The 27949-nt window shown below is 42.7% G+C and overlaps 1 protein-coding gene across 1 annotated transcript; it reads left to right on the top strand.

Annotated features, from left to right (window-relative positions):
- The first annotated feature begins 4765 nt into the window (after positions 1–4765).
- Positions 4766–17909, top strand: LOC124033070 (cysteine--tRNA ligase, cytoplasmic-like). Its single transcript, XM_046344993.1, has 9 exons — positions 4766–4873; positions 7147–7377; positions 12752–12861; positions 14244–14332; positions 16062–16158; positions 16255–16353; positions 16609–16758; positions 17155–17295; positions 17791–17909. Exons 1-9 carry the CDS (start codon positions 4852–4854, stop codon positions 17881–17883), a joined length of 1032 nt encoding a protein of 343 aa, XP_046200949.1. The 5' UTR covers positions 4766–4851; the 3' UTR covers positions 17884–17909.
- The last annotated feature ends 10040 nt before the right edge of the window (positions 17910–27949 follow it).

Raw genomic sequence — 27949 nt, 5'->3', positions numbered from 1 at the left:
TTTAAATGACGCATATAGTCTAGTGAACCTAATTGAACCTACTGGAAAACCTAACAAATATATTCCAATATGATCAGATAAATAAAGCAATATTTTCTTATGGCTCTGTCAGTAATCTTTAATTTTCAACAGACACAAAAGACAAATTTCCTTTATATAAAAATCCCCATAACATGAACATTAAATGAAAGAAACCGGTATTCAAGGCACCATCAGTAGCCTATATTTTCTATTTTAGCAAAAGTGGGCTAAATTTACTTCAAAGAAAAAAACAATAATAGCAATTTTCTATCATCCACTCAACTGAAATATTTTAAAATATAATTGGATTGAAATACAATAAAATAAAGTGCAAAAATCTATTAATCAAAAACAACACTTTGTTTAAGGAGAAGTAACATGCAGTGAAAACAAATATTAAACTTTAACTTTTAAACTTGAACTGAGTAAAAACTCTAAATATGTGATTGCACAGTAATGTTCACTTGTTTGAGGTTGAGGGTGATACTTGGTGGTGTCCCATCTTTTCCACAAGTTCATCAATGTTCGGGGGTAAGGCTCTGAGCTGAGGAAATCCTCAGAATTGAGTGGAGGTGTTCAGCAGTAAGTCGACTTCTGTGTGATGTTTTGTTCAAGTTCATCAAAGAAAACAGTTGTTCACACAGGTATGTGCTGCCAAACATAGACAACGTTTGAGCAGCCTGGATGCGCAGCTGGGGCATTGTGTCGGGGAGGGAAACGGGCGAACTCCGCAGCACCCCTGCCGCATATTTTGCCCTCAGTGCATCATTGCATTGGAGGTCAATCAACTCCATTTGGAGGTTTGGTGGTGAGCTTTCCACGTCAACAGCAAATGGGTTACCGAGCAGTTCCAACCTGCTTTTTGTGCTTCAAAGTCAGCAAATCGGCGTCGAAAGTCAGCGGCAAGCATACCTATTTTATCAGCCAACTGTGCGCTCGGGAAGCACTGGTAGAGAGCTTCTCTTTCATGGTCTGGCAGCTGGGAAAGTGGCTCAAATTTTCTTTCCGCATCTGCGTCTCCACAGAGTCAGTTTGGTTTTAAATGCCTTCACTGTACTGTACATATCAGAGATGACACGATCCCGACCCTGCAGCTGCAAGTTCATTTGCATTCAGATGACTCGTAATGTCACACAGAAAAGCCATTTCACACAGAAACATTTCGTCTCGGAGTTGTGTTGTGTCTTTCCCTTTGCTGTCCAAGAACAGACAAATCTCCTCACGAAGCTCGAAACATCTTTGAAGCACCTTTCCCTGGCTTAGCCATCGCACCTCTGTGTGATAAGGCAAATCACCATGCTCCGTTTCTAACTCCGTCAGAAATGCCTTGAACTGGCGGTGATTCAAACCTTTGGCTCTGATAAAGTTAACTGTGCGCGTGATGATGCTCATTACATGCTCCATTTTCAAGGCTTTACCGCACAACGCTTCCTGGTGTATGATACAATGATAAGCTGTCAGCTCACCTGTCGCGTTTTCCTCTTGCATCTTTTCCCGTATCTTCGCCACCAGTCCGCTCCTGTGTCCCACACATCGCAGGTGCTCCGTCGGTTGTCAAACCCACGAGTTTTCCCAAGGCAGCTCCATCTCATTTACACATCTTGACACCTCTTCATACAAATCATGCCCCGTAGTTGTGCCATGCATAGGACGTAAAGCCAAAAACTCCTCTGTCACGCTTAGGCTGGAGTCCACTCCGCGGATGAAAATTGACAACTGGGCAATGTCAGAAATGTCGGTGCTCTCATCCACAGCCAAGGAATATGCAATGAAATCTTTTCCCTTTTTCACAAGCTGCTCTTTTAGATTGATGGACAACTGGTCTACTCTCTCGGCAATGGTGTTTCTGCTCAGACTCACATTTAAAAAGAGTTGCCTTTTTTCTGGGCAAACTTCGTCACAAACTTTAATCATGCAGTTTTTGATGAAATCCCCCTCCGTAAATGGCCGGGCTGATTTAGCGATCTCTTCTGCCAAAATAAAACTGGCCTTGACAGCAGCCTGGCCTTGTGATTTGGCTTTTTGAACAGAGCCTGTCGAGATTTGAGGCCTCGTTTTAATTCCTCTGCCTTTTGTAGCCTTTGTTCCATGTCCATATTCTTGTTTTTGTCCGCGTGTTTCGTTTCATAATGTCGTCTCAGATTATACTCTTTCAGTACCGCCACACTTTCTCCACACAGAAGACACACAGGTTTTCCAGCTACCTCCGTGAACAAATACTCCGACTCCCACCTTGTTTGAAACCCCGGTTCTCAGTGTCCACCTTCCGTTTTGCCATTTTTGATGGGTATCTGAAAGTTAATTTTACTGTGATGCTGACAACTGCTGTGCCAATAAATATTGAAATGAAGCAGCCTACTGCTCGGTGCGTCACCGTTGCATTGTGGGAAATGTAGTATTGGTGCGTGTAAAAGATCTGCGGGCTGCCGGCTTGCTGCGGTCTGCGGGCCGGTTCTAATAATAAATCAAGATCATCCCAGGGGCCGTAAAAACCTTCTCGCGGGCCGGATGTGGCCCCGGGCCTTGACTCTGACATATGTGTTATAGACCATATCATGGTTTTTCATATAACCTGGGGCACGATCATTTAAGATGTCAAACATATGATTAAGTTTGCAAAACATTTAATAATTGATTGGATTTAAATGGCACTTTTCTAGACCCTCAAAGCTCTTTATAGAGTAAGGGAAAACTCACCACCCTTACCCCACTTATATACTATTTAAAAAATATACAATTATTGGCCCATCCACCCCCCTCTTCAGAGGACAAAAGTAACTTTGTTTGAAATGTTTGTTTTTACAGATATTGCGACAAATACATTATTCATACACGGTTCTTGTATAGACAGTATTACATGATAGGAATACAGTTTGATCTACACATTAAATGATACTCATCATGACATACTCTTGCAATACAGGCCATGGGATCTTTAGTGGCCAGAGTTAGAACACCCGTTTCAAAGTCTCATCTTCAATAAGGGCCACGGGTCTTAGTGACCACAGAGTTAGAACATCCGTTTCAAAGTCTCATCTTCAATAAGGGCCACGGGTCTTAGTGGCCAGAGTTGGAACACCCGTTTCAAAGTCTCATCTTCAATAAGGGCCACGGGTCTTAGTGACCACAGAGTTAGAACACCCGTTTCAAAGTCTCATCTTCAATAAGGGCCACGGGTCTTAGTGACCACAGAGTTAGAACACCCGTTTCAAAGTCTCATCTTCAATAAGGGCCACGGGTCTTAGTGACCACAGAGTTAGAACACCCGTTTCAAAGTCTCATCTTCAATAAGGGCCACGGGTCTTAGTGACCACAGAGTTAGAACACCCGTTTCAAAGTCTCATCTTCAATAAGGGCCACGGGTCTTAGTGACCACAGAGTTAGAACACCCGTTTCAAAGTCTCATCTTCAATAAGGGCCACGGGTCTTAGTGACCACAGAGTTAGAACACCCGTTTCAAAGTCTCATCTTCAATAAGGGCCACGGGTCTTAGTGGCCAGAGTTGGAACACCCGTTTCAAAGTCTCATCTTCAATAAGGGCCACGGGTCTTAGTGGCCAGAGTTAGAACACCCGTTTCAAAGTCTCATCTTCAATAAGGGCCACGGGTCTTAGTGGCCACAGAGTTGGAACACCCGTTTCAAAGTCTCATCTTCAATAAGGGCCACGGGTCTTAGTGACCACAGAGTTAGAACACCCGTTTCAAAGTCTCATCTTCAATAAGGGCCACGGGTCTTAGTGACCACAGAGTTAGAACACCCGTTTCAAAGTCTCATCTTCAATAAGGGCCACGGGTCTTAGTGACCACAGAGTTAGAACACCCGTTTCAAAGTCTCATCTTCAATAAGGGCCACGGGTCTTAGTGACCACAGAGTTAGAACACCCGTTTCAAAGTCTCATCTTCAATAAGGGCCACGGGTCTTAGTGACCACAGAGTTAGAACACCTGTTTCAAAGTCTCATCTTCAATAAGGGCCACGGGTCTTAGTGACCACAGAGTTAGAACACCCGTTTCAAAGTCTCATCTTCAATAAGGGCCACGGGTCTTAGTGGCCAGAGTTGGAACACCCGTTTCAAAGTCTCATCTTCAATAAGGGCCACGGGTCTTAGTGGCCACCAGAGTTAGAACACCCGTTTCAAAGTCTCATCTTCAATAAGGGCCACGGGTCTTAGTGGCCAGAGTTAGAACACCCGTTTCAAAGTCTCATCTTCAATAAGGGCCACGGGTCTTAGTGGCCAGAGTTAGAACACCCGTTTCAAAGTCTCATCTTCAGTTTTATTGAGGAACATTCCATTGTTAGTGTAGTATTTGAACGTTATTAAAATGAAATGAATGTTGTAAAAGTGTATGGTATAAATTAGTGCTCTGTCTTTGAACTTACTGCCTTGTTCATTTCAGCAGCATACCTCTCTGGCTTTTGTCTTTCCCCTGGTGGCATTCATACATCTTTGTACAACTTACCTACCCATTTGCCCAAAACTTTGATCCTTTCTCAATGTTATACATTTTAGTGACATTGCCAATTCGTGTTGCCGAATGTCTTTTAGTTATTTGGTTCAGATTTCGAAAACGAGGCGGTTCCCGTGAACCGGAATTCACCGTCATCACACTCCCTTATCTGATTGGTCGGGTAAGCGAGTCTTCTGAGCGGGCATACTCGTATTCACACTCCCTCGAATGATTGGTTGTGACTGTGGTAACTAGTGACGACCATTAAAAACGGAGGCAACGCGGGTGTCCAGAGAACACAGCCATTGGTCCAGACTAGACTAGAGAGAGAGAGTGTACGTCCGGGCACGTTATTGTTGCATCAGAAATTGCAGACTGTTGACATGTCAAGCTCGGGAGAGTTAGGTAAGTACTGAAAATCGACGCATGTTTTTCATGTTTCCAAATATCAGCAGCGTCTCTTCAAGGTAAATAAATGCGTGTTCCCAGAATATAAATTATTGGATGTTGGCTACGGTAAGGCTAGTTATTTATATAGGCAATGAAATGAATGCCATTCTGCACAGCTATAGCGTCATTGTGCAAAATGGTACGCAGCATCATCTGGAGATGCGTGTAACAAAAGTTAAACATTCACCTTCTGCTACCATTTCTATCAAGCCGTCTACGCATCCAATTTGATGCAACAGCCAAATCTGGTGGACACTGTCGGTGTGATCAAGCGTCACGAATGTATTTAAATCAAAGTGCCGTCCAGCTGGTAGTACTATTGATGGTTATACTACCGTATTACTGAAAGGGCTGAATCAAGCTTTCGCTTTCACAGTGAATGTCCAGAACATGAGTCATGAGAGTGACGGTAGATCTGGGTATTCTGTGAAAATGAGTCGTGACCGGTGTACTGGTGGCTGCGTGATGCTCGGTACACCGGTCACGACTATTTTAGTAGAATAACGTTACTCATAGCGTACTGTCTGGTCGTGTGCTGGGAAGAACATGTTCTGTATTGTCACATACACCGGATAGGTACAGTGAAAAGTGACATTCATTTCGAAAGCGAAAATTCAATTCAACCTTTTCCAGGAAATCTCTGTAGAATAACAATCAATTGTACAAGCTAGCTAGATGACTTGTGAAAATATCTGATGCTACTGCTTGCTAGTGGTCTACAAACAGTCTCTCTCCATTGGTAACCCTCCTGCTGTGTTCTGGTCGAATTGGACCGATTTACAAGGTTTTGTTTCTCTGAAAAATGTAGTTTATTTAATCTGATTGTCATAAGGTTCCATAACGTTGTCCACACAGGGCATCTGAACACACCAAATACATTTTGATGATTTTCATTACATTTTTTGGTGTTTTTATTTAACTTTTGTACACCTGTGGTGTTCCTGGTCAAATATAACTGGTCATTAGACATTAATGGGTGAGACTACAATTAGTGTATAACATTTTGTTCAGGCACATGTCCATTCCTCAAATGGACACACTTTCATCTCCCAGACCCCCGCATCCATGTGTATTCGAACACACACACACACACACACACACACACACACACACACACACACACACACACACACACACACACACACACCTCTTCTTGGTTTCCATGGCAGCCCCCACCGGAACCTTTCCCCAATAGAATCTTTCCCCCCAAGGGATCCACACCTGTTGGTATTTTCACAAACAATCGCAATATTGTTTCAATGATACATAGAGCTTTGCTCACAGCTCTGGTATATAAAGCTTTTTTGAGGCCTTGTTCGCAATTCATTCTGTGGCAGCACAATGACCAAACGCTATACTGTATTTGAGGCTCTTATCTTTGATCATGACACTGGTGAGGAGGAGATAGTCCTTGTTAAACTTTGACACAAAGTAGTCTGTGATAAATAGCACAATATGTTTCATCTGAGTATGTGTTATAGTCTAAATAATCCATACATTATGCTTTTTTTAAACTCAAAAATGAGTTGTATGAGCTCAGGTCAATGAGGCCTACAGGCCATAAATACAAAGAAGTTCAACACTTGTAATGTTCACAAGAACTTGATGAAAATATCTAAAACAACATTAGGTGATAATATATGTATTAATATGGATCTATAATCAGCTATAATGGGGTGGTCATTTTGGACCGGGAACACAGAATGAATTAACATGGAAGGAACAACAACAGGAGGGTTAACGGGAGACGTTCAGAGTTCCTCCAGCGCTGTTATGATCTTAGTACAGCTGTGTCCTAACATAACCAATGACGTGGTCAAAACACCCACATGGAAGGTTAATACAGCATTGTTTATATTGTCATTTGTAAATAAACCATGAATATACTGTGTACATAAGGCACATCTCATTGGATCCTGTAACTCTGAACAAGTTAGACTCCCATCCCCCAGTTCACCAAACATAGTGGCAGGGTCAGGTTGTTGAAATGATAGCTTGGGCCTTTAAGTTAATACACCAAATCAGATGAAATAGCCAAAGCTCTGAGCCAGTTGTCAACTTTCAGATTGCATTGATCAGCAAGAGGGTTGATTAACATATACAGCAGCACAACGTTCTTGGGCATCAATTCTTTGCCTTGTCTAGAGACGAAACCAATCCAAAATTAGTTTTGGTTTTTCAATGGTGTCTTGTCTGTGGGTGAATGTGTGCTGTCTTGTTTCCCACAGCCTTTGATTATGGCTTCTTGCTGCACACAAGTGAGGAGGCCACAGCCACCGTGGCTCTGAATGAGTACCTGAGCTCCCGCAGCTACCTGGCTGGGTTCAGCCCCTCTCGGGTGGACCAGGAGGTCTTTGAGCTCCTGCACAGGCCCCCGGCCCCGCAGCACGTGCACGCTCTGCGCTGGTACAGGCACATAGCAGCCCTGCAGCGGGAGACCCACAGCCCAGATAGCAGCAGTGAGTAGAGTCCAGGGCCCATGGACAGGATAGGGATGCTCCCCGTAGACTAGAGTAGTCCACTGCACAAGGGCAGTCATGCCCCCCCCCCCCCCCCCTAGACTAGACCGATAGTGCATGGTCACTTTGGAATGTCGGTAAGGCTAGCTATTTAAATAGTCAATTAAATTAATTGCTTTCTTCTACCTATGATCAGGCATCCTGAATGTATTTAAATCAGGGATGGGTGCCTTTGTGGGGGTGGGGGTGGGGGTGGGTGGGGGTGGGGCCACACAAAACACATCTCATCATCAGGGGCTGGAGTGGTTTGCGGGTAAAGGTTGAATTTCGCTTTCACAATGAATGTCACCTTTCACAATGAATGTCCCCTTTCACTGCACCTTTCACAATGAATGTCCCCTTTCACTGCACCTTTCACAATGAATGTCCCCTTTCACTGCACCTTTCACAATGAATGTCACCTTTCACTGCACCTTTCACAATGAATGTCAGCCCCTGTTCACTGCACCTGTTCACTCAATGAATGTCCCCTTTCACTGCACCTTTCACAATGACTCATAGTGTCAATGTCACCTGTTTCACTTTTCACAATGAATGTCACCATAGTGTCAGATTCACTGCACCTTCACAATGAATGTCATTGTGTCAGATATTTCACTGCACCTATCTGGTGTATGTGACAATATAACATTAGTTATTTTTCCAGAACATGAGTTATGACAAGTCCTGGAGAGCCCCGGTGACAGTAGCTAAGATTATTCTGTGAGAGTAGTCCTGACCGTTGTACTGTTGGCTTCGTGATGCAATATGGACGGTATACCAGTCACAACTATTTTCACAGAATACTCATAGCTACTGTCTCCAGCACTTGTTTAAAAAAGTTTTATGGTCAAATACACAGGATGGGTACAGTGAAAGGAGACATTCATTGTGAAAGCCCCTGTTCAAATGGACTCATAGCAATTCAACTGTTTTTCCAGTAATACGGTAGTATAACCATAAATGGTACTAGCTGGTCACATTAGATTCAGGCTTCTGCCCCTGTTCAATACCCTTGTGTTCTGCTGACAGACCCTCTAAAATGAGCTGCTGGACATTTAAAGCTGGTGGGCCTATCCTTCATTATTTCAGGATCAGTATATTGGGCAAAGAGCTTCATAGAAGCTTAATAGTGTCAGATATAGGCCAAGCCCCTGTTCAATATGGACTCATATTGTCAGATATAGGCCAAGCCCCTGTTCAATATGGACTCTTGATAGTGTCAGATATTTCCCAAGCCCCCCTCTTGTCAATATAGACTCATAGTGTCAGATATAGCCCAAGCCCCTGTTCCTCATAGTGTCAGATATAGCCCAAGCCCCTGTTCAATATGGACTCATAGTGTCAGATATAGCCCAAGCCCCTGTTCAATATAGACTCATAGTGTCAGATATAGCCCAAGCCCCTGTTCAATATGGACTCATAGTGTCAGATATAGCCCAAGCCCCTGTTCAATATGGACTCATAGTGTCAGATATGGCCAAGCCCCAATATGGACCTCAGATTCAATATGGACTCATAGTGTCAGATATATGGACTCCAAGCCCCTATTCAATATGGACTCATAGTGTCAGATATAGCCCAAGCCCCTGTTCAATATGGACTCATAGTGTCAGATATAGCCCAAGCCCCTGTTAAATATGGACTCATAGTGTCAGATATAGGCCAAGCCCCTGTTCAATATGGACTCATAGTGTCAGATATAGCCCAAGCCCCTGTTCAATATGGACTCATAGTGTCAGATAAGGCCAAGCCCCTGTTCAATATGGACTCATAGTGTCAGATATAGCCCAAGCCCCTGTTCAATATGGACTCATAGTGTCAGATATAGCCCAAGCCCCTGTTCAATATGGACTCATAGTGTCAGATATAGCCCAAGCCCCTGTTCAATATGGACTCATAGTGTCAGATATAGCCCAAGCCCCTGTTCAATATGGACTCATAGTGTCAGATATAGGCCAAGCCCCTGTTCAATATGGACTCATAGTGTCAGATATAGCCCAAGCCCCTGTTCAATATGGACTCATAGTGTCAGATATAGCCCAAGCCCCTGTTCAATATGGACTCATAGTGTCAGATATAGGCCAAGCCCCTGTTCAATATGGACTCATAGTGTCAGATATAGCCCAAGCCCCTGTTCAATATGGACTCATAGTGTCAGATATAGCCCCATAGTGTCAAGATATAGGCCAAGCCCCTGTTCAATATGGACTCATAGTGTCAGATATAGCCCAAGCCCCTGTTCAATATGGACTCATAGTGTCAGATATAGCCAAGCCCCTGTTCAATATGGACTCATAGTGTCAGATATGCCCAGCCCCTGTTCAATATGGACTCATAGTGTCAGATATAGCCCAAGCCCCTGTTCAATATGGACTCATAGTGTCAGATATAGCCCAAGCCCCTGTTCAATATGGACTCATAGTGTCAGATATAGCCCAAGCCCCTGTTCAATATGGACTCATAGTGTCAGATATAGCCCAAGCCCCTGTTCAATATGGACTCATAGTGTCAGATATAGCCCAAGTTCAATATGGACTCATAGTGTCTAGCCCAAGTTCAATATGGACTCATAGTGTCAGATATAGCCCAAGCCCCTGTTCAATATGGACTCATAGTGTCAGATATAGCCCAAGCCCCTGTTCAATATGGACTCATAGTCAGATATAGCCCAAGCCCCTGTTCAATATGGACTCATAGTGTCAGATATAGCCCAAGCCCCTGTTCAATATGGACTCATAGTGTCAGATATAGCCCAAGCCCCTGTTCAATATGGACTCATAGTGTCAGATATAGCCCAAGCCCCTGTTCAATATGGACTCATAGCCCAAGCCCCTGTTCAATATGGACTCATAGTCCCAAGCCCCTGTTCAATATGGACTCATAGTCAGATATAGCCCAAGCCCCTGTTCAATATGGACTCATAGTGTCAGATATAGGCCAAGCCCCTGTTCAATATAATAATAATAATGGAAGTCTAACTGTGTTTTAGTCCTGTATTGATTTGTCAGTGTTAACATGCTAGTGGCATGGGAGAACCACCCCGATCTTTGGTTGTTTCACTGGACTCTTTTCCATCCCGGAATTGTTTGATTTATTTTTTCATCACACTTGTGTTCCTTCCTGTGTGGGTTTTGTGTTTGTTTTTGACATGCACTTTGAGGGCTAGTTAGTGTGTTGCTTTCCACACCTCACCCCACGCAAACTAAGTCTACTGGTAGCAGGCCTGTAATCTTTGATGAAGGCCATCAGACTGCATGGTGTTCCTGTGCTCTGGAGACCAGGGGTGGTTGTCATCAGACTGCATGGTGTTCCTGTCTGGAGACCAGGGGTGGTTGTCATCAGACTGCATGGTGTTCCTGTCTGGAGACCAGGGGTGGTTGTCATCAGACTGCATGGTGTTCCTGTGCTCTGGAGACCAGGGGTGGTTGTCATCAGACTGCATGGTGTTCCTGTGCTCTGGAGACCAGGGGTGGTTGTCATCAGACTGCATGGTGTTCCTGTGCTCTGGAGACCAGGGGTGGTTGTCATCAGACTGCATGGTGTTCCTGTGCTCTGGAGACCAGGGGTGGTTGTCATCAGACTGCATGGTGTTCCTGTGCTCTGGAGACCAGGGGTGGTTGTCATCAGACTGCATGGTGTTCCTGCTCTGGAGACCAGGGGTGGTTCAGACTGCAGTGTTCCTGTCTGGAGACAGGGTGGTTGTCATGGTGTTCCTGTCTGGAGACCAGGGGTGGTTGTCATCAGACTGCATGTTCCTGTCTGGAGACCAGGGGTGGTTGTGACCATGTGTTCCTCTGGAGACCAGGGTGGTTGTCATCAGACTGCATGGTGTTCCTGTGCTCTGGAGACCAGGGGTGGTTGTCATCAGACTGCATGGTGTTCCTGTCCTGTCCAGGGGTGGTTGGAGACCAGACCAGGGTGGTTGTCATCAGACTGCATGGTGTTCCTGTGCTCTGGAGACCAGGGGTGGTTGTCATCAGACTGCATGGTGTTCCTGTGCTCTGGAGACCAGGGGTGGTTGTCATCAGACTGCATGGTGTTCCTGTCTGGAGACCAGGGGTGGTTGTCATCAGACTGCATAGTGTGCCTGTGCTCTGGAGACCAGGGGTGGTTGTCATCAGACTGCATGGTGTGTTCCTGTCTCAGACTGCAGATGTTCCCACCAGGGGTGGTTGTCATCAGACTGCATGGTGTTCCTGTCTGGAGACCAGGGGTGGTTGTCATCAGACTGCATGGTGTTCCTGTCTGGAGACCAGGGGTGGTTTGTCATCAGACTGCATGGTGTTCCTGTCTGGAGACCAGGGGTGGTTGTCACTCAGACTGCTTAAATGGTGTTCCTGTCTGGAGACCAGGGGTGGTTGTCATCAGACTGACATGGTGTTCCTGTCTGGAGACCAGGGGTGGTTGTCATCAGACTGCATGGTGTTCCTGTCTGGAGACCAGGGGTGGTTGTCATCAGACTGCATGGTGTTCCTGTCTGGAGACCAGGGGTGGTTGTCATCAGACTGCATGGTGTTCCTGTCTGGAGACCAGGGGTGGTTGTCATCAGACTGCATGGTGTTCCTGTCTGGAGACCAGGGGTGGTTGTCATCAGACTGCATGGTGTTCCTGTCTGGAGACCAGGGGTGGTTGTCATCAGACTGCATGGTGTTCCTGTCTGGAGACCAGGGGTGGTTGTCATCAGACTGATGGTGTTCCTGTCTGGAGACCAGGGTGGTTGTCATCAGACTGCATGGTGTTCCTGTCTGGAGACCAGGGGTGGTTGTCATCAGACTGCATGGTGTTCCTGTCTGGAGACCAGGGGTGGTTGTCATCAGACTGCATGGTGTTCCTGTCTGGAGACCAGGGGTGGTTGTCATCAGACTGCATGGTGTTCCTGTCTGGAGCATGGTGTTCCTGTTCTGTCTGGAGACCAGGGTGGTTGTCATCAGACTGCATGGTGTTCCTGTCTGGAGACCAGGGGTGGTTGTCATCAGACTGCATGGTGTTCCTGTCTGGAGACCAGGGGTGGTTGTCATCAGACTGCATGGTGTTCCTGTCTGGAGACCAGGGGTGGTTGTCATCAGACTGCATGGTGTTCCTGTCTGGAGACCAGGGGTGGTTGTCATCAGACTGCATGGTGTTCCTGTCTGGAGACCAGGGGTGGTTGTCATTAGAATAGCAGTGGTGTCTTGCATACCTGTCTGAGACAGTTGTCATCCTGCGCTGTCAAATCACAAAATAGAATCCAGAGATTTGAGGGTGGGGAATTCAATTCAATATGTCCTCTTCAGAGAAAAGTTTGCCTAATGTTCTTATTAAATATGTCCTCTGTCATCAGACTGCATTTTAGTAAAGGGAAAGAGGGTCCAGCAGGGGTGGTTGTCATCCCATGGTGGTCTGCCCCAGCCGGTGTCCAACCTGCCAAAGCTGCGACTCTACAACAGCCTCACACGCACCACTGCAGGTGACATGTTGACCATGGTGTTCTTTTGTTTTGCTCGTTCCTTTGAGAGCCATTTCAGATGGCTGAATGCTTCTGATCAAATAGGAAAGAAGGACACTGGATGTCAATGTACAACATAAAGGTTTACATTTAGATCCCATCTATGCAGCTCAGTTGGTAGAGCATGGCACTTGTGACGCCAGGGTAGTGGGTTCAGACGATTCCAAAGACCATGGAGACCACATAGAATGTACGCATGACTGTCGCTTTGGATAAAAGTGTCTGCTAAATGTACTGTGTTCCTTGGAGAATGCATGGTGTTCCTGTCTGGAGACCATGTCATTAGAATAGAGTGGTGTCTTGCATACCCTGTTGCCCGCTCAAATCACAAAATAGAATCCAGAGATTTGAGGGAATTCAATTCAATATGTCCTCTTCAGAGAAAAGTTTGCCAGACTGTTTTTGTTATTGGATCCAAAAAGTGTCTACAACAGCTAAATGTACTGTTATTAATGATCAAATAGGAAAGAAGGACAGACTGTAATTAATACATCAGACTGTAATTAATACCAGACTGTTATTATTGGATAAAAGTGTCTGCTAAATGTACTGTAATTAATACCAGACTGTTGTTATTGGATAAGTGTCTGCTAAATGTACTGTTATTAATACCAGACTGTAATTAATACCAGACTGTAATTAATACCAGACTGTTATTATTGGATAAAAGTGTCTGCTAAATGTACTGTTATTAATACCAGACCAGACTGTTGTTATTGGATAAAAGTGTCTGCTAAATGTACTGTTATTAATACCAGACTGTTGTTATTGGATAAGTGTCTGCTAAATGTACTGTTATTAATACCAGACTGTTGTTATTGGATAAAAGTGTCTGCTAAATGTACTGTTATTAATACCAGACTGTTATTATTGGATAAAAGTGTCTGCTAAATGTACTGTTATTAATACCAGACTGTTATTATTGGATAAAAGTGTCTGCTAAATGTACTGTTATTAATATCAGACTGTTGTTATTGGATAAGTGTCTGCTAAATGTACTGTAATTAATACCAGACTGTTATTATTGGATAAAAGTGTCTGCTAAATGTACTGTTATTAATACCAGACTGTTATTATTGGATAAAAGTGTCTGCTAAATGTACTGTAATTAATACCAGACTGTAATTAATACCAGACTGTTGTTATTGGATAAAAGTGTCTGCTAAATGTACTGTAATTAATACCAGACTGTAATTAATACCAGACTGTAATTAATATCAGACTGTTGTTATTGGATAAGTGTCTGCTAAATGTACTGTAATTAATACCAGACTGTTATTATTGGATAAAAGTGTCTGCTAAATGTACTGTAATTAATATCAGACTGTTGTTATTGCAGGAGCTGTTTGTTCCCCAGAATGGAAACAAGGTGTCGTGGTACTGCTGCGGACCCACTGTCTATGATGCCTCTCACATGGGACATGCCAGGTAAAGTTCACTTCAGGAAATAACAAGACGAGCAGTTTGTGAAAGCCACACCTCACAGCAAAGAGCTGTTTAAGTCCAATAGGTTTAGTCCAATAGGTGTAGTCTATAGTCCAATAGGTGTAGTCCAATAGGTATAGTCCAATAGGTGTAGTCTATAGTCCAATAGGTGTAGTCTATAGTCCAATAGGTGTAGTCCAATAGGTGTAGTCAATAGGTATAGTCCAATAGGTGTAGTCTATAGTCCAATAGGTGTAGTCCAATAGGTGTAGTCTATAGTCCAATAGGTATAGTCCAATAGGTGTAGTCTATAGTCCAATAGGTGTAGTCTATAGTCCAATAGGTGTAGTCCAATAGGTGTAGTCCAATAGGTATAGTCCAATAGGTGTAGTCTATAGTCCAATAGGTGTAGTCCAATAGGTATAGTCCAATAGGTGTAGTCTATAGTCCAATAGGTGTAGTCTATAGTCCAATAGGTGTAGTCCAATAGGTGTAGTCTATAGTCCAATAGGTATAGTCCAATAGGTGTAGTCTATAGTCCAATAGGTGTAGTCTATAGTCCAATAGGTATAGTCCAATAGGTGTAGTCTATAGTCCAATAGGTGTAGTCTATAGTCCAATAGGTGTAGTCTATAGTCCAATAGGTGTAGTCCAATAGGTGTAGTCCAATAGGTATAGTCCAATAGGTGTAGTCTATAGTCCAATAGGTGTAGTCTATAGTCCAATAGGTGTAGTCTATAGTCCAATAGGTATAGTCTATAGTCCAATAGGTATAGTCTATAGTCCAATAGGTGTAGTCTATAGTCCAATAGGTTTAGTTCAATAGGTGTAGTCCAATAGGTATAGTCTATAGTCCAATAGGTTTAGTTCAATAGGTATAGTCCAATAGGTATAGTCTATAGTCCAATAGGTTTAGTCTATTGTCCAATAGGTATAGTCTATAGTCCAATAGGTATAGTCTATAGTCCAATAGGTTTAGTCCAATAGGTGTAGTCTATAGTCCAATAGGTGTAGTCTATAGTCCAATAGGTTTAGTTCAATAGGTGTAGTCCAATAGGTATAGTCTATAGTCCAATAGGTTTAGTTCAATAGGTATAGTCTATAGTCCAATAGGTTTAGTCCAATAGGTGTAGTCTATAGTCCAATAGGTGTAGTCTATAGTCCAATAGGTTTAGTCCAATAGGTGTAGTCCAATAGGTATAGTCTATAGTCCAATAGGTTTAGTTCAATAGGTATAGTCTATAGTCCAATAGGTATAGTCTATAGTCCAATAGGTTTAGTTCAATAGGTTTAGTCTATTGTCCAATAGGTATAGTCTATAGCCCAATATAAAATATTCCTGACCGTTGCCCTTGTCTTCGTGATGCTCGGTACACCACGGTAATGACTATTTTCACAGAATACTCCTAGCTACTGTCTCCATCGCTTGTCATGACTCATGTCCTGAAGATTATAATAATGATAGATGTATTGTCACATACACCGGATGGGTACAGTAAAAGGGGACATTCATTGTGAAAGCGAAAGTGCAAGTCAACCTTTTCCAGGAATACGGTAGTATAACCATAAATGGTACTAGCTGGTCACATTACATTCAGGCTTCTGGCTATAACTGGTTCTGGAAAATAATAGTCTAGAACGAACACTATTTCCTGCTGTAGAACCTTTAGATCAGTTTCAGTGTTAAGATGTGCGTCCAAATGAAATGATTTGATCCCTTTTTGTTTTTCAGATCTTACATATCTTTTGATATCCTCCGAAGGATTCTGATGAACTATTTCAAATATGACGTGTTCTACTGCATGAACATTACGGACATAGACGACAAGGTAACCAGCAGTGGTACAAAACCACATGTCTCGCCCTTCTGTTGTGACAACTGAACCGTTGGCTGAATGGTCAGCGATCATTTGTCTGTGTGTCAGATCATCAGGCGGGCCAGACAGAACTACCTTCTGGAACAGTACAGAGAGAAGAAGCCAGCGGCTGCCCAGGTACTGCAGGATGTCCTTAGTGCCAGAGGGGTAAGACATCAAACTCTTTATAGTGTCTACAAAGTTCATGACATATGGATCTGTCATTATTTACAGGTGTGGCTACGTGATTGGTCATCTGTGGACCAGTGGCATGTCCTGGGCATACTCTCAGGTTCTAAAGTCCACCTCTGTAATGGGGGGGTGAGAATGAACCGTCCCATATATATAGAGAGAGTGGTGAACTTGGGCGCTGGGTGCCACATTACCACCTCTAACATCCCATTCACTCCATATCATTTGCAGCCCTTCCAGGCCAAGCTGGCCGAGACCACAGACCCAGACAAGAAACAGATGCTGGAGAGGCTGGACTCTGCCGTCGCTGCTGCTCTGGGACCCCTGCAGGGGGCGGTGGAGAGCAAGGCTGGGGAGGCTGACGTACAACGCCTGGCTCAGGTAAGATCTCCCCCCTGCTGTACAACATGGATCTCTACGGTTCCTGACAAGTCTCATACACTCCCAGAGGTTTGGACTGAGTTACCTAGTCAAGTCACATTTGATTGTCTCGACACAGTCGAGGGAGGACAGGCTCATAATAATGGCCCGGAACGGAGCACGTGGAATGGCATCAAACACCTGGAAACCATGGAAACACCTGGAAACCATGGAAACACCTGGAAACCATGTGTTGGGTGTGTTTGATATCATTCCACTGATGCTGCTCCAGTCATTACCACGAGCCTGTCCTCCTGATTAAGGTGACACCAACCTCCCGTGCGACGACACTGTACGAAAAGAACACCAGAGACCGAAGACACCGAAGTCAAATGTGTTCTTTTGGTTCTTTTGAAGGTGTTACTGGAGAAGGCCAAAGACCTGCTGTCTGATTGGTTGGATGCTCAATTTGGCAGTCAGGTGACCGAGAACTCCATCTTCTCTCTTCTTCCAAAGTTCTGGGAAGGGGAGTACCACAGCGACATGGACGCCTTGAATGTAAGGTGGAAGCACACACAACCCATATTTTATCATTCATATAACATTTATATTTATAATTAATTGTTAATTGTATTTTACTATGACCTTTTCTAGTGTCAATGCTCATTATCAGATGAGTCATCATGAATGTAGGTGGAAGCACAACTTGTGTCACATGACCTGAATTTGAACCTTTTTATTTTATTTAAGGTGTTTTTATCAAACTGTCCTCTTTTCTTTTTATGTCCGGTGGTTCAGCACCATCCTCAGATAATGTCTTCTCATTTCTGGATAAGAGTTAAAGCACAGGATCAAATCTTATGTCACACGATAATGTAAAAAACACAGGGCCCTGTCTCATAAACCATACAGTATTTTAGCAGTAATATAACATGAATATTTCTAATTGTTAATCCTATTTTACTATTAAAATGACTACATTTCTAGTGCCAATCCGATGATGGTAGTTAAAATGACTGATTCCCCCAGCTCTTCTGTGTTTAACCCCCCCAGGTCCTTCCCCCAGACGTACTCACCCGCGTCAGCGAGTACTGCCCAGAGATCGTGGACTTTGTGAAGAAGATCCTAGACAATGGCTTCGGGTAAGGGAGAGATGGTCTCTGTTATCATACCCTCGTAAAACTGACCATCCTACTGATCCTTGACTTCGGCAATGTCATTTATAAAATAGCCTCCAACACTCTACTCAGCAAACTGAGTGTAGTCCATCACAGTGCCATCTGTTTTGCCACCAAAGCCCCATACACTACTCACCACTGCGACCTGTACGCTCTCGTTGGCTGGCCCCCGCTTCATACTCGTTGCCAAACCCACTGGGGGTCTCTGCTGGGTAAAGCCCCGCCCTATCTCAGCTCGCTGGTCACCATAGCAAAGCCAAAGCCAATTCCTCCTTTGGTCGCCTTTCCTTCCAGTTCTCTGCTGCCACTGACTGGAACGAACTGCAAAAATCACTGAAGCTGAAGACTCATATCTCCCTCACCAGCTTTAAGAACCAGCTGTCAGAGCAGCTCACAGATCACTGCACCTGTTCATAGCCCATCTGTATACAGCCCATCTATCTACCTCATCCCCATACTGTATTTATTTATTTTGCTCCTTTTGCACCACAGTATCTCTACTTGCACATCCATCTTTTGCACATTCCAGTGTTTAATTGCCATATTGTAATTACTTCGCCACCATTCCATGTGTAACTCTGTGTTGTTGTATGTGTCGAACTGCTATGCTTTATCTTGGCCAGGTCGCAGTTGCAAATGAGAACTTGTTCTCAACTAGCCTACCTGGTTAAATAAAGGTGGAAAAAATAAATCATTCAGGCCCCCCTCCTCTAATTAGTTTTAAAACAACTCTCAGTTCATCCTTCTGTCTCTGTTATCATTCAGGCCCCCCTCCTCTAATTAGTTGTAAAACAACTCTCAGTTCATCCTTCTGTCTCTGTTATCATTCAGGCCCCCCTCCTCTAATTAGTTGTAAAACAACTCTCAGTTCATCCTTCTGTCTCTGTTATCATTCAGGCCCCCCTCCTCTAATTAGTTGTAAAACAACTCTCAGTTCATCCTTCTGTCTCTGTTATCATTCAGGCCCCCTCCTCTAATTAGTTGTAAAACAACTCTCAGTTCATCCTTCTGTCTCTGTTATCATTCAGGCCCCCTCCTCTAATTAGTTGTAAAACAACTCTCAGTTCATCCTTCTGTCTCTTATCATTCAGGCCCCCTCCTCTAATTAGTTTTAAAACAACTCTCAGTTCATCCTTCTGTCTCTGTTATCATTCAGGCCCCCTCCTCTAATTAGTTTTAAAACAACTCTCAGTTCATCCTTCTGTCTCTGTTATCATTCAGGCCCCCTCCTCTAATTAGTTTTAAAACAACTCTCAGTTCATCCTTCTGTCTCTGTTATCATTCAGGCCCCCTCCTCTAATTAGTTTTAAAACAACTCTCAGTTCATCCTTCTGTCTCTGTTATCATTCAGGCCCCCTCCTCTAATTAGTTTTAAAACAACTCTCAGTTCATCCTTCTGTCTCTGTTATCATTCAGGCCCCCTCCTCTAATTAGTTTTAAAACAACTCTCAGTTCATCCTTCTGTCTCTGTTATCATTCAGGCCCCCTCCTCTAATTAGTTTTAAAACAACTCTCAGTTCATCCTTCTGTCTCTGTTATCATTCAGGCCCCCTCCTCTAATTAGTTTTAAAACAACTCTCAGTTCATCCTTCTGTCTCTGTTATCATTCAGGCCCCCTCTAATTAGTTTTAAAACAACTCTCAGTTCATCCTTCTGTCTCTGTTATCATTCAGGCCCCCTCCTCTAATTAGTTTTAAAACAACTCTCAGTTCATCCTTCTGTCTCTGTTCTCATTCAGGCCCCCTCCTCTAATTAGTTTTAAAACAACTCTCAGTTCATCCTTCTGTCTCTGTTATCATTCAGGCCCCCTCCTCTAATTAGTTTTAAAACAACTCTCAGTTCATCCTTCTGTCTCTTATCATTCAGGCCCCCTCCTCTAATTAGTTTTAAAACAACTCTCAGTTCATCCTTCTGTCTCTGTTATCATTCAGGCCCCCTCCTCTAATTAGTTGTAAAACAACTCTCAGTTCATCCTTCTGTCTCTGTTATCATTCAGGCCCCCTCCTCTAATTAGTTGTAAAACAACTCTCAGTTCATCCTTCTGTCTCTGTTATCATTCAGGCCCCCTCCTCTAATTAGTTGTAAAACAACTCTCAGTTCATCCTTCTGTCTCTGTTATCATTCAGGCCCCCTCCTCTAATTAGTTGTAAAACAACTCTCAGTTCATCCTTCTGTCTCTGTTATCATTCAGGCCCCCTCCTCTAATTAGTTGTAAAACAACTCTCAGTTCATCCTTCTGTCTCTTATCATTCAGGCCCCCTCCTCTAATTAGTTTTAAAACAACTCTCAGTTCATCCTTCTGTCTCTGTTATCATTCAGGCCCCCTCCTCTAATTAGTTTTAAAACAACTCTCAGTTCATCCTTCTGTCTCTGTTATCATTCAGGCCCCCTCCTCTAATTAGTTTTAAAACAACTCTCAGTTCATCCTTCTGTCTCTGTTATCATTCAGGCCCCCTCCTCTAATTAGTTTTAAAACAACTCTCAGTTCATCCTTCTGTCTCTGTTATCATTCAGGCCCCCTCCTCTAATTAGTTTTAAAACAACTCTCAGTTCATCCTTCTGTCTCTGTTATCATTCAGGCCCCCTCCTCTAATTAGTTTTAAAACAACTCTCAGTTCATCCTTCTGTCTCTGTTATCATTCAGGCCCCCTCCTCTAATTAGTTTTAAAACAACTCTCAGTTCATCCTTCTGTCTCTGTTATCATTCAGGCCCCCTCTAATTAGTTTTAAAACAACTCTCAGTTCATCCTTCTGTCTCTGTTATCATTCAGGCCCCCTCCTCTAATTAGTTTTAAAACAACTCTCAGTTCATCCTTCTGTCTCTGTTATCATTCAGGCCCCCCTCCTCTAATTAGTTGTAAAACAACTCTCAGTTCATCCTTCTGTCTCTGTTATCATTCAGGCCCCCTCCTCTAATTAGTTGTAAAACAACTCTCAGTTCATCCTTCTGTCTCTGTTATCATTCAGGCCCCCTCCTCTAATTAGTTTTAAAACAACTCTCAGTTCATCCTTCTGTCTCTGTTATCATTCAGGCCCCCCTCCTCTAATTAGTTTTAAAACAACTCTCAGTTCATCCTTCTGTCTCTGTTATCATTCAGGCCCCCCTCCTCTAATTAGTTGTAAAACAACTCTCAGTTCATCCTTCTGTCTCTGTTATCATTCAGGCCCCCTCCTCTAATTAGTTTTAAAACAACTCTCAGTTCATCCTTCTGTCTCTGTTATCATTCAGGCCCCCTCCTCTAATTAGTTTTAAAACAACTCTCAGTTCATCCTTCTGTCTCTGTTATCATTCAGGCCCCCTCCTCTAATTAGTTTTAAAACAACTCTCAGTTCATCCTTCTGTCTCTCTGTTATCATTCAGGCCCCCTCCTCTAATTAGTTTTAAAACAACTCTCAGTTCATCCTTCTGTCTCTGTTATCATTCAGGCCCCCTCCTCTAATTAGTTTTAAAACAACTCTCAGTTCATCCTTCTGTCTCTGTTATCATTCAGGCCCCCTCCTCTAATTAGTTTTAAAACAACTCTCAGTTCATCCTTCTGTCTCTGTTATCATTCAGGCCCCCTCCTCTAATTAGTTGTAAAACAACTCTCAGTTCATCCTTCTGTCTCTGTTATCATTCAGGCCCCCTCCTCTAATTAGTTGTAAAACAACTCAGTTCAGTTATCATTCATCCTTCTAATTGTTTTCTCTGTTATCATTCAGGCCCCCTCCTCTAATTAGTTTTAAAACAACTCTCAGTTCATCCTTCTGTCTCTGTTATCATTCAGGTTCATCCTTCTGTCCCCATTCAGGCCCCCTCTAATTAGTTTTAAAACAACTCTCAGTTCATCCTTCTGTCTCTGTTCTCATTCAGGCCCCCTCCTCTAATTAGTTTTAAAACAACTCTCAGTTCATCCTTCTGTCTCTGTTATCATTCAGGCCCCCCTCCTCTAATTAGTTTTAAAACAACTCTCAGTTCATCCTTCTGTCTCTGTTATCATTCAGGCCCCCCCTCCTCTAATTAGTTTTAAAACAACTCTCAGTTCATCCTTCTGTCTCTGTTATCATTCAGGCCCCCCTCCTCTAATTAGTTTTAAAACAACTCTCAGTTCATCCTTCTGTCTCTGTTATCATTCAGGCCCCCTCCTCTAATTAGTTTTAAAACAACTCTCAGTTCATCCTTCTGTCTCTGTTATCATTCAGGCCCTCCATCCCTCTAATTAGTTAGTTGTAAAACAACTCTCAGTTCATCCTTCTGTCTCTGTTATCATTCAGGCCCCCCTCCTCTAATTAGTTTTAAAACAACTCTCAGTTCATCCTTCTGTCTCTGTTATCATTCAGGCCCCCCTCCTCTAATTAGTTTTAAAACAACTCTCAGTTCATCCTTCTGTCTCTGTTATCATTCAGGCCCCCCTCCTCTAATTAGTTTTAAAACAACTCTCAGTTCATCCTTCTGTCTCTGTTATCATTCAGGCCCCCCTCCTCTAATTAGTTTTAAAACAACTCTCAGTTCATCCTTCTGTCTCTTATCATTCAGGCCCCCCTCCTCTAATTAGTTTTAAAACAACTCTCAGTTCATCCTTCTGTCTCTGTTATCATTCAGGCCCCCCTCCTCTAATTAGTTGTAAAACAACTCTCAGTTCATCCTTCTGTCTCTGTTATCATTCAGGCCCCCTCCTCTAATTAGTTTTAAAACAACTCTCAGTTCATCCTTCTGTCTCTGTTATCATTCAGGCCCCCTCCTCTAATTAGTTTTAAAACAACTCTCAGTTCATCCTTCTGTCTCTGTTATCATTCAGGCCCCTCCTCTAATTAGTTTTAAAACAACTCTCAGTTCATCCTTCTGTCTCTTATCATTCAGGCCCCCTCCTCTAATTAGTTTTAAAACAACTCTCAGTTCATCCTTCTGTCTCTGTTATCATTTCAGGCCCCCTCCTCTAATTAGTTTTAAAACAACTCTCAGTTCATCCTTCTGTCTCTGTTATCATTCAGGCCCCCTCCTCTAATTAGTTGTAAAACAACTCTCAGTTCATCCTTCTGTCTCTGTTATCATTCAGGCCCCCTCCTCTAATTAGTTGTAAAACAACTCTCAGTTCATCCTTCTGTCTCTGTTATCATTCAGGCCCCCTCCTCTAATTAGTTGTAAAACAACTCTCAGTTCATCCTTCTGTCTCTGTTATCATTCAGGCCCCCTCCTCTAATTAGTTTTAAAACAACTCTCAGTTCATCCTTCTGTCTCTGTTATCATTCAGGCCCCCTCCTCTAATTAGTTTTAAAACAACTCTCAGTTCATCCTTCTGTCTCTGTTATCATTCAGGCCCCCTCCTCTAATTAGTTTTAAAACAACTCTCAGTTCATCCTTCTGTCTCTGTTATCATTCAGCCCCCCCTCTAATTAGTTTTAAAACAACCTCCATCCCTGTCTCTGTTATCATTCAGGTTTTAAAACAACTCTCAGTTCATCCTTCTGTCTCTGTTATCATTCAGGCCCCCTCCTCTAATTAGTTTTAAAACAACTCTCAGTTCATCCTTCTGTCTCTGTTATCATTCAGGCCCCCTCCTCTAATTAGTTTTAAAACAACTCTCAGTTCATCCTTCTGTCTCTGTTATCATTCAGGCCCCCTCCTCTAATTAGTTTTAAAACAACTCTCAGTTCATCCTTCTGTCTCTGTTATCATTCAGGCCCCCTCCTCTAATTAGTTTTAAAACAACTCTCAGTTCATCCTTCTGTCTCTGTTATTCATTCAGGTTCATCCTTCCTCTGTTATCATTCATTAGTTTTAAAACAACTCTCAGTTCATCCTTCTGTCTCTGTTATCATTCAGGCCCCCTCCTCTAATTAGTTTTAAAACAACTCTCAGTTCATCCTTCTGTCTCTGTTATCATTCAGGCCCCCTCCTCTAATTAGTTGTAAAACAACTCTCAGTTCATCCTTCTGTCTCTGTTATCATTCAGGCCCCCTCCTCTAATTAGTTTTAAAACAACTCTCAGTTCATCCTTCTGTCTCTGTTATCATTCAGGCCCCCCTCCTCTAATTAGTTTTAAAACAACTCTCAGTTCATCCTTCTGTCTCTGTTATCATTCAGGCCCCCCTCCTCTAATTAGTTTTAAAACAACTCTCAGTTCATCCTTCTGTCTCTGTTATCATTCAGGCCCCCTCCTCTAATTAGTTGTAAAACAACTCTCAGTTCATCTCTGTTATCATTGTCTCTGTTATCATTCAGTCTCTGTTATCATTCCCCTCCTCTAATTAGTTTTAAAACAACTCTCAGTTCATCCTTCTGTCTCTGTTATCATTCAGGCCCCCCTCCTCTAATTAGTTTTAAAACAACTCTCAGTTCATCCTTCTGTCTCTGTTATCATTCAGGCCCCCTCCTGTCTCTAATTAGTTTTAAAACAACTCTCAGTTCATCCTTCTGTCTCTGTTATCATTCAGGCCCCCTCCTCTAATTAGTTTTAAAACAACTCTCAGTTCATCCTTCTGTCTCTGTTATCATTCAGGCCCCCTCCTCTAATTAGTTTTAAAACAACTCTCAGTTCATCCTTCTGTCTCTGTTATCATTCAGGCCCCCTCCTCTAATTAGTTTTAAAACAACTCTCAGTTCATCCTTCTGTCTCTGTTATCATTCAGGCCCCCTCCTCTAATTAGTTTAAAACAACTCTCAGTTCATCCTTCTGTCTCTGTTATCATTCAGGCCCCCTCCTCTAATTAGTTTTAAAACAACTCTCAGTTCATCCTTCTGTCTCTGTTATCATTCAGGCCCCCTCTCTAATTAGTTTTAAAACAACTCTCAGTTCATCCTTCTGTCTCTGTTATCATTCAGGCCCCCTCCTCTAATTAGTTTTAAAACAACTCTCAGTTCATCCTTCTGTCTCTGTTCTCATTCAGGCCCCTCCTCTAATTAGTTTTAAAACAACTCTCAGTTCATCCTTCTGTCTCTGTTATCATTCAGGCCCCCTCCTCTAATTAGTTTTAAAACAACTCTCAGTTCATCTTCTGTCTCTGTCTCTGTTCTCATTCATCCTTCTGTCTCTGTTATCATTCCCTCCTCTAATTAGTTTTAAAACAACTCTCAGTTCATCCTTCTTCTGTCTCTAATTAGTTTTAAAACAACTCTCAGTTCATCCTTCTGTCTCTGTTATCATTCCCTCCTCTAATTAGTTTTAAAACAACTCTCAGTTCATCCTTCTGTCTCTGTTATCATTCAGGCCCCCTCCTCTAATTAGTTTTAAAACAACTCTCAGTTCATCCTTCTGTCTCTGTTATCATTCAGGCCCCCTCCTCTAATTAGTTTTAAAACAACTCTCAGTTCATCCTTCTGTCTCTGTTATCATTCAGGCCCCCTCCTCTAATTAGTTTTAAAACAACTCTCAGTTCATCCTTCTGTCTCTGTTATCATTCAGGCCCCCTCCTCTAATTAGTTTTAAAACAACTCTCAGTTCATCCTTCTGTCTCTGTTATCATTCAGGCCCCCTCCTCTAATTAGTTTAAAACAACTCTCAGTTCATCCTTCTGTCTCTGTTATCATTCAGGCCCCCTCCTCTAATTAGTTTTAAAACAACTCTCAGTTCATCCTTCTGTCTCTGTTATCATTCAGGCCCCCCTCCTCTAATTAGTTTTAAAACAACTCTCAGTTCATCCTTCTGTCTCTGTTATCATTCAGGCCCCCCTCCTCTAATTAGTTTTAAAACAACTCTCAGTTCATCCTTCTGTCTCTGTTATCATTCAGGCCCCCTCCTCTAATTAGTTTTAAAACAACTCTCAGTTCATCCTTCTGTCTCTGTTATCATTCAGGCCCCCTCCTCTAATTAGTTTTAAAACAACTCTCAGTTCATCCTTCTGTCTCATTGTTAGTTTTAAAACAACTCTCAGTTCATCCTTCTGTCTCTGTTATCATTCAGGTTCATCCTTCTGTCCCTCTAATTAGTTTTAAAACAACTCTCAGTTCATCCTTCTGTCTCTGTTATCATTCAGGCCCCCTCCTCTAATTAGTTGTAAAACAACTCTCAGTTCATCCTTCTGTCTCTGTTATCATTCAGGCCCCCTCCTCTAATTAGTTTTAAACAACTCTCAGTTCATCCTTCTGTCTCTGTTATCATTCAGGCCCCCTCCTCTAATTAGTTTTAAAACAACTCTCAGTTCATCCTTCTGTCTCTGTTATCATTCAGGTTATCATTCCCCCTCCTCTAATTAGTTTTAAAACAACTCTCAGTTCATCCTTCTGTCTCTGTTATCATTCAGGCCCCCTCCTCTAATTAGTTTTAAAACAACTCTCAGTTCATCCTTCTGTCTCTGTTATCATTCAGGCCCCCTCCTCTAATTAGTTTTAAAACAACTCTCAGTTCATCCTTCTGTCTCTGTTATCATTCAGGCCCCCTCCTCTAATTAGTTTTAAAACAACTCTCAGTTCATCCTTCTGTCTCTGTTATCATTCAGGCCCCCTCCTCTAATTAGTTTTAAAACAACTCTCAGTTCATCCTTCTGTCTCTGTTATCATTCAGGCCCCCTCCTCTAATTAGTTTTAAAACAACTCTCAGTTCATCCTTCTGTCTCTGTTATCATTCAGGCCCCCTCCTCTAATTAGTTTTAAAACAACTCTCAGTTCATCCTTCTGTCTCTGTTATCATTCAGGCCCCCTCCTCTAATTAGTTTTAAAACAACTCTCAGTTCATCCTTCTGTCTCTGTTATCATTCATCCTCTAATTAGTTTTAAACAACTCCCATCCTTCTGTCTCTGTTATCATTCAGGCCCCCTCCTCTAATTAGTTTTAAAACAACTCTCAGTTCATCCTTCTGTCTCTGTTCTCATTCAGGCCCCCTCCTCTAATTAGTTTTAAAACAACTCTCAGTTCATCCTTCTGTCTCTGTTATCATTCAGGCCCCCTCCTCTAATTAGTTTTAAAACAACTCTCAGTTCATCCTTCTGTCTCTGTTATCATTCAGGCCCCCTCCTCTAATTAGTTTTAAAACAACTCTCAGTTCATCCTTCTGTCTCTGTTCTCATTCAGGCCCTCCTCTAATTAGTTTTAAAACAACTCTCAGTTCATCCTTCTGTCTCTGTTATCATTCAGGCCCTCCTCTAATTAGTTTTAAAACAACTCTCAGTTCATCCTTCTGTCTCTGTTCTCATTCAGGCCCCCTCCTCTAATTAGTTTTAAAACAACTCTCAGTTCATCCTTCTGTCTCTGTTATCATTCAGGCCCTCCTCTAATTAGTTTTAAAACAACTCTCAGTTCATCCTTCTGTCTCTGTTATCATTCAGGCCCCCTCCTCTAATTAGTTTTAAAACAACTCTCAGTTCATCCTTCTGTCTCTGTTATCATTCAGGCCCCCTCCTCTAATTAGTTTAAAACAACTCTCAGTTCATCCTTCTGTCTCTGTTATCATTCAGGCCCCCTCCTCTAGTTTTAAACAACTCTCAGTTTTGTCTCTGTTATCATTCACAACTCTCAGTTCATCCTTCTGTCTCTGTTCTCATTCAGGCCCCCTCCTCTAATTAGTTTTAAAACAACTCTCAGTTCATCCTTCTGTCTCTGTTATCATTCAGGCCCCCTCCTCTAATTAGTTTTAAAACAACTCTCAGTTCATCCTTCTGTCTCTGTTATCATTCAGGCCCCCTCCTCTAATTAGTTTTAAAACAACTCTCAGTTCATCCTTCTGTCTCTGTTATCATTCAGGCCCCCTCCTCTAATTAGTTTTAAAACAACTCTCAGTTCATCCTTCTGTCTCTGTTATCATTCAGGCCCCCTCCTCTAATTAGTTGTAAACAACTCTCAGTTCATCCTTCTGTCTCTGTTATCATTCAGGCCCCCTCCTCTTGTCCTAATTCAGTTTTTTAAAACAACTCTCAGTTCATCCTTCTGTCTCTGTTATCATTCAGGCCCCCTCCTAATTAGTTTTAAAACAACTCTCAGTTCATCCTTCTGTCTCTGTTATCATTCAGGCCCCTCCTCTAATTAGTTTTAAAGCAACTCTCAGTTCATCCATTGTCTCTGTTCTCATTCAGGCCCCACTCCTCTGTTAGTTTAAACAACTCTCAGTTCATCCTTCTGTCT

Source organism: Oncorhynchus gorbuscha, linkage group LG04, assembly GCF_021184085.1.
Source record: "Oncorhynchus gorbuscha isolate QuinsamMale2020 ecotype Even-year linkage group LG04, OgorEven_v1.0, whole genome shotgun sequence".
Lineage (NCBI taxonomy): Eukaryota > Metazoa > Chordata > Actinopteri > Salmoniformes > Salmonidae > Oncorhynchus > Oncorhynchus gorbuscha.
Note: the sequence above shows the minus strand (reverse complement) of the source record. Positions and strands in the feature narration are given on the sequence as shown.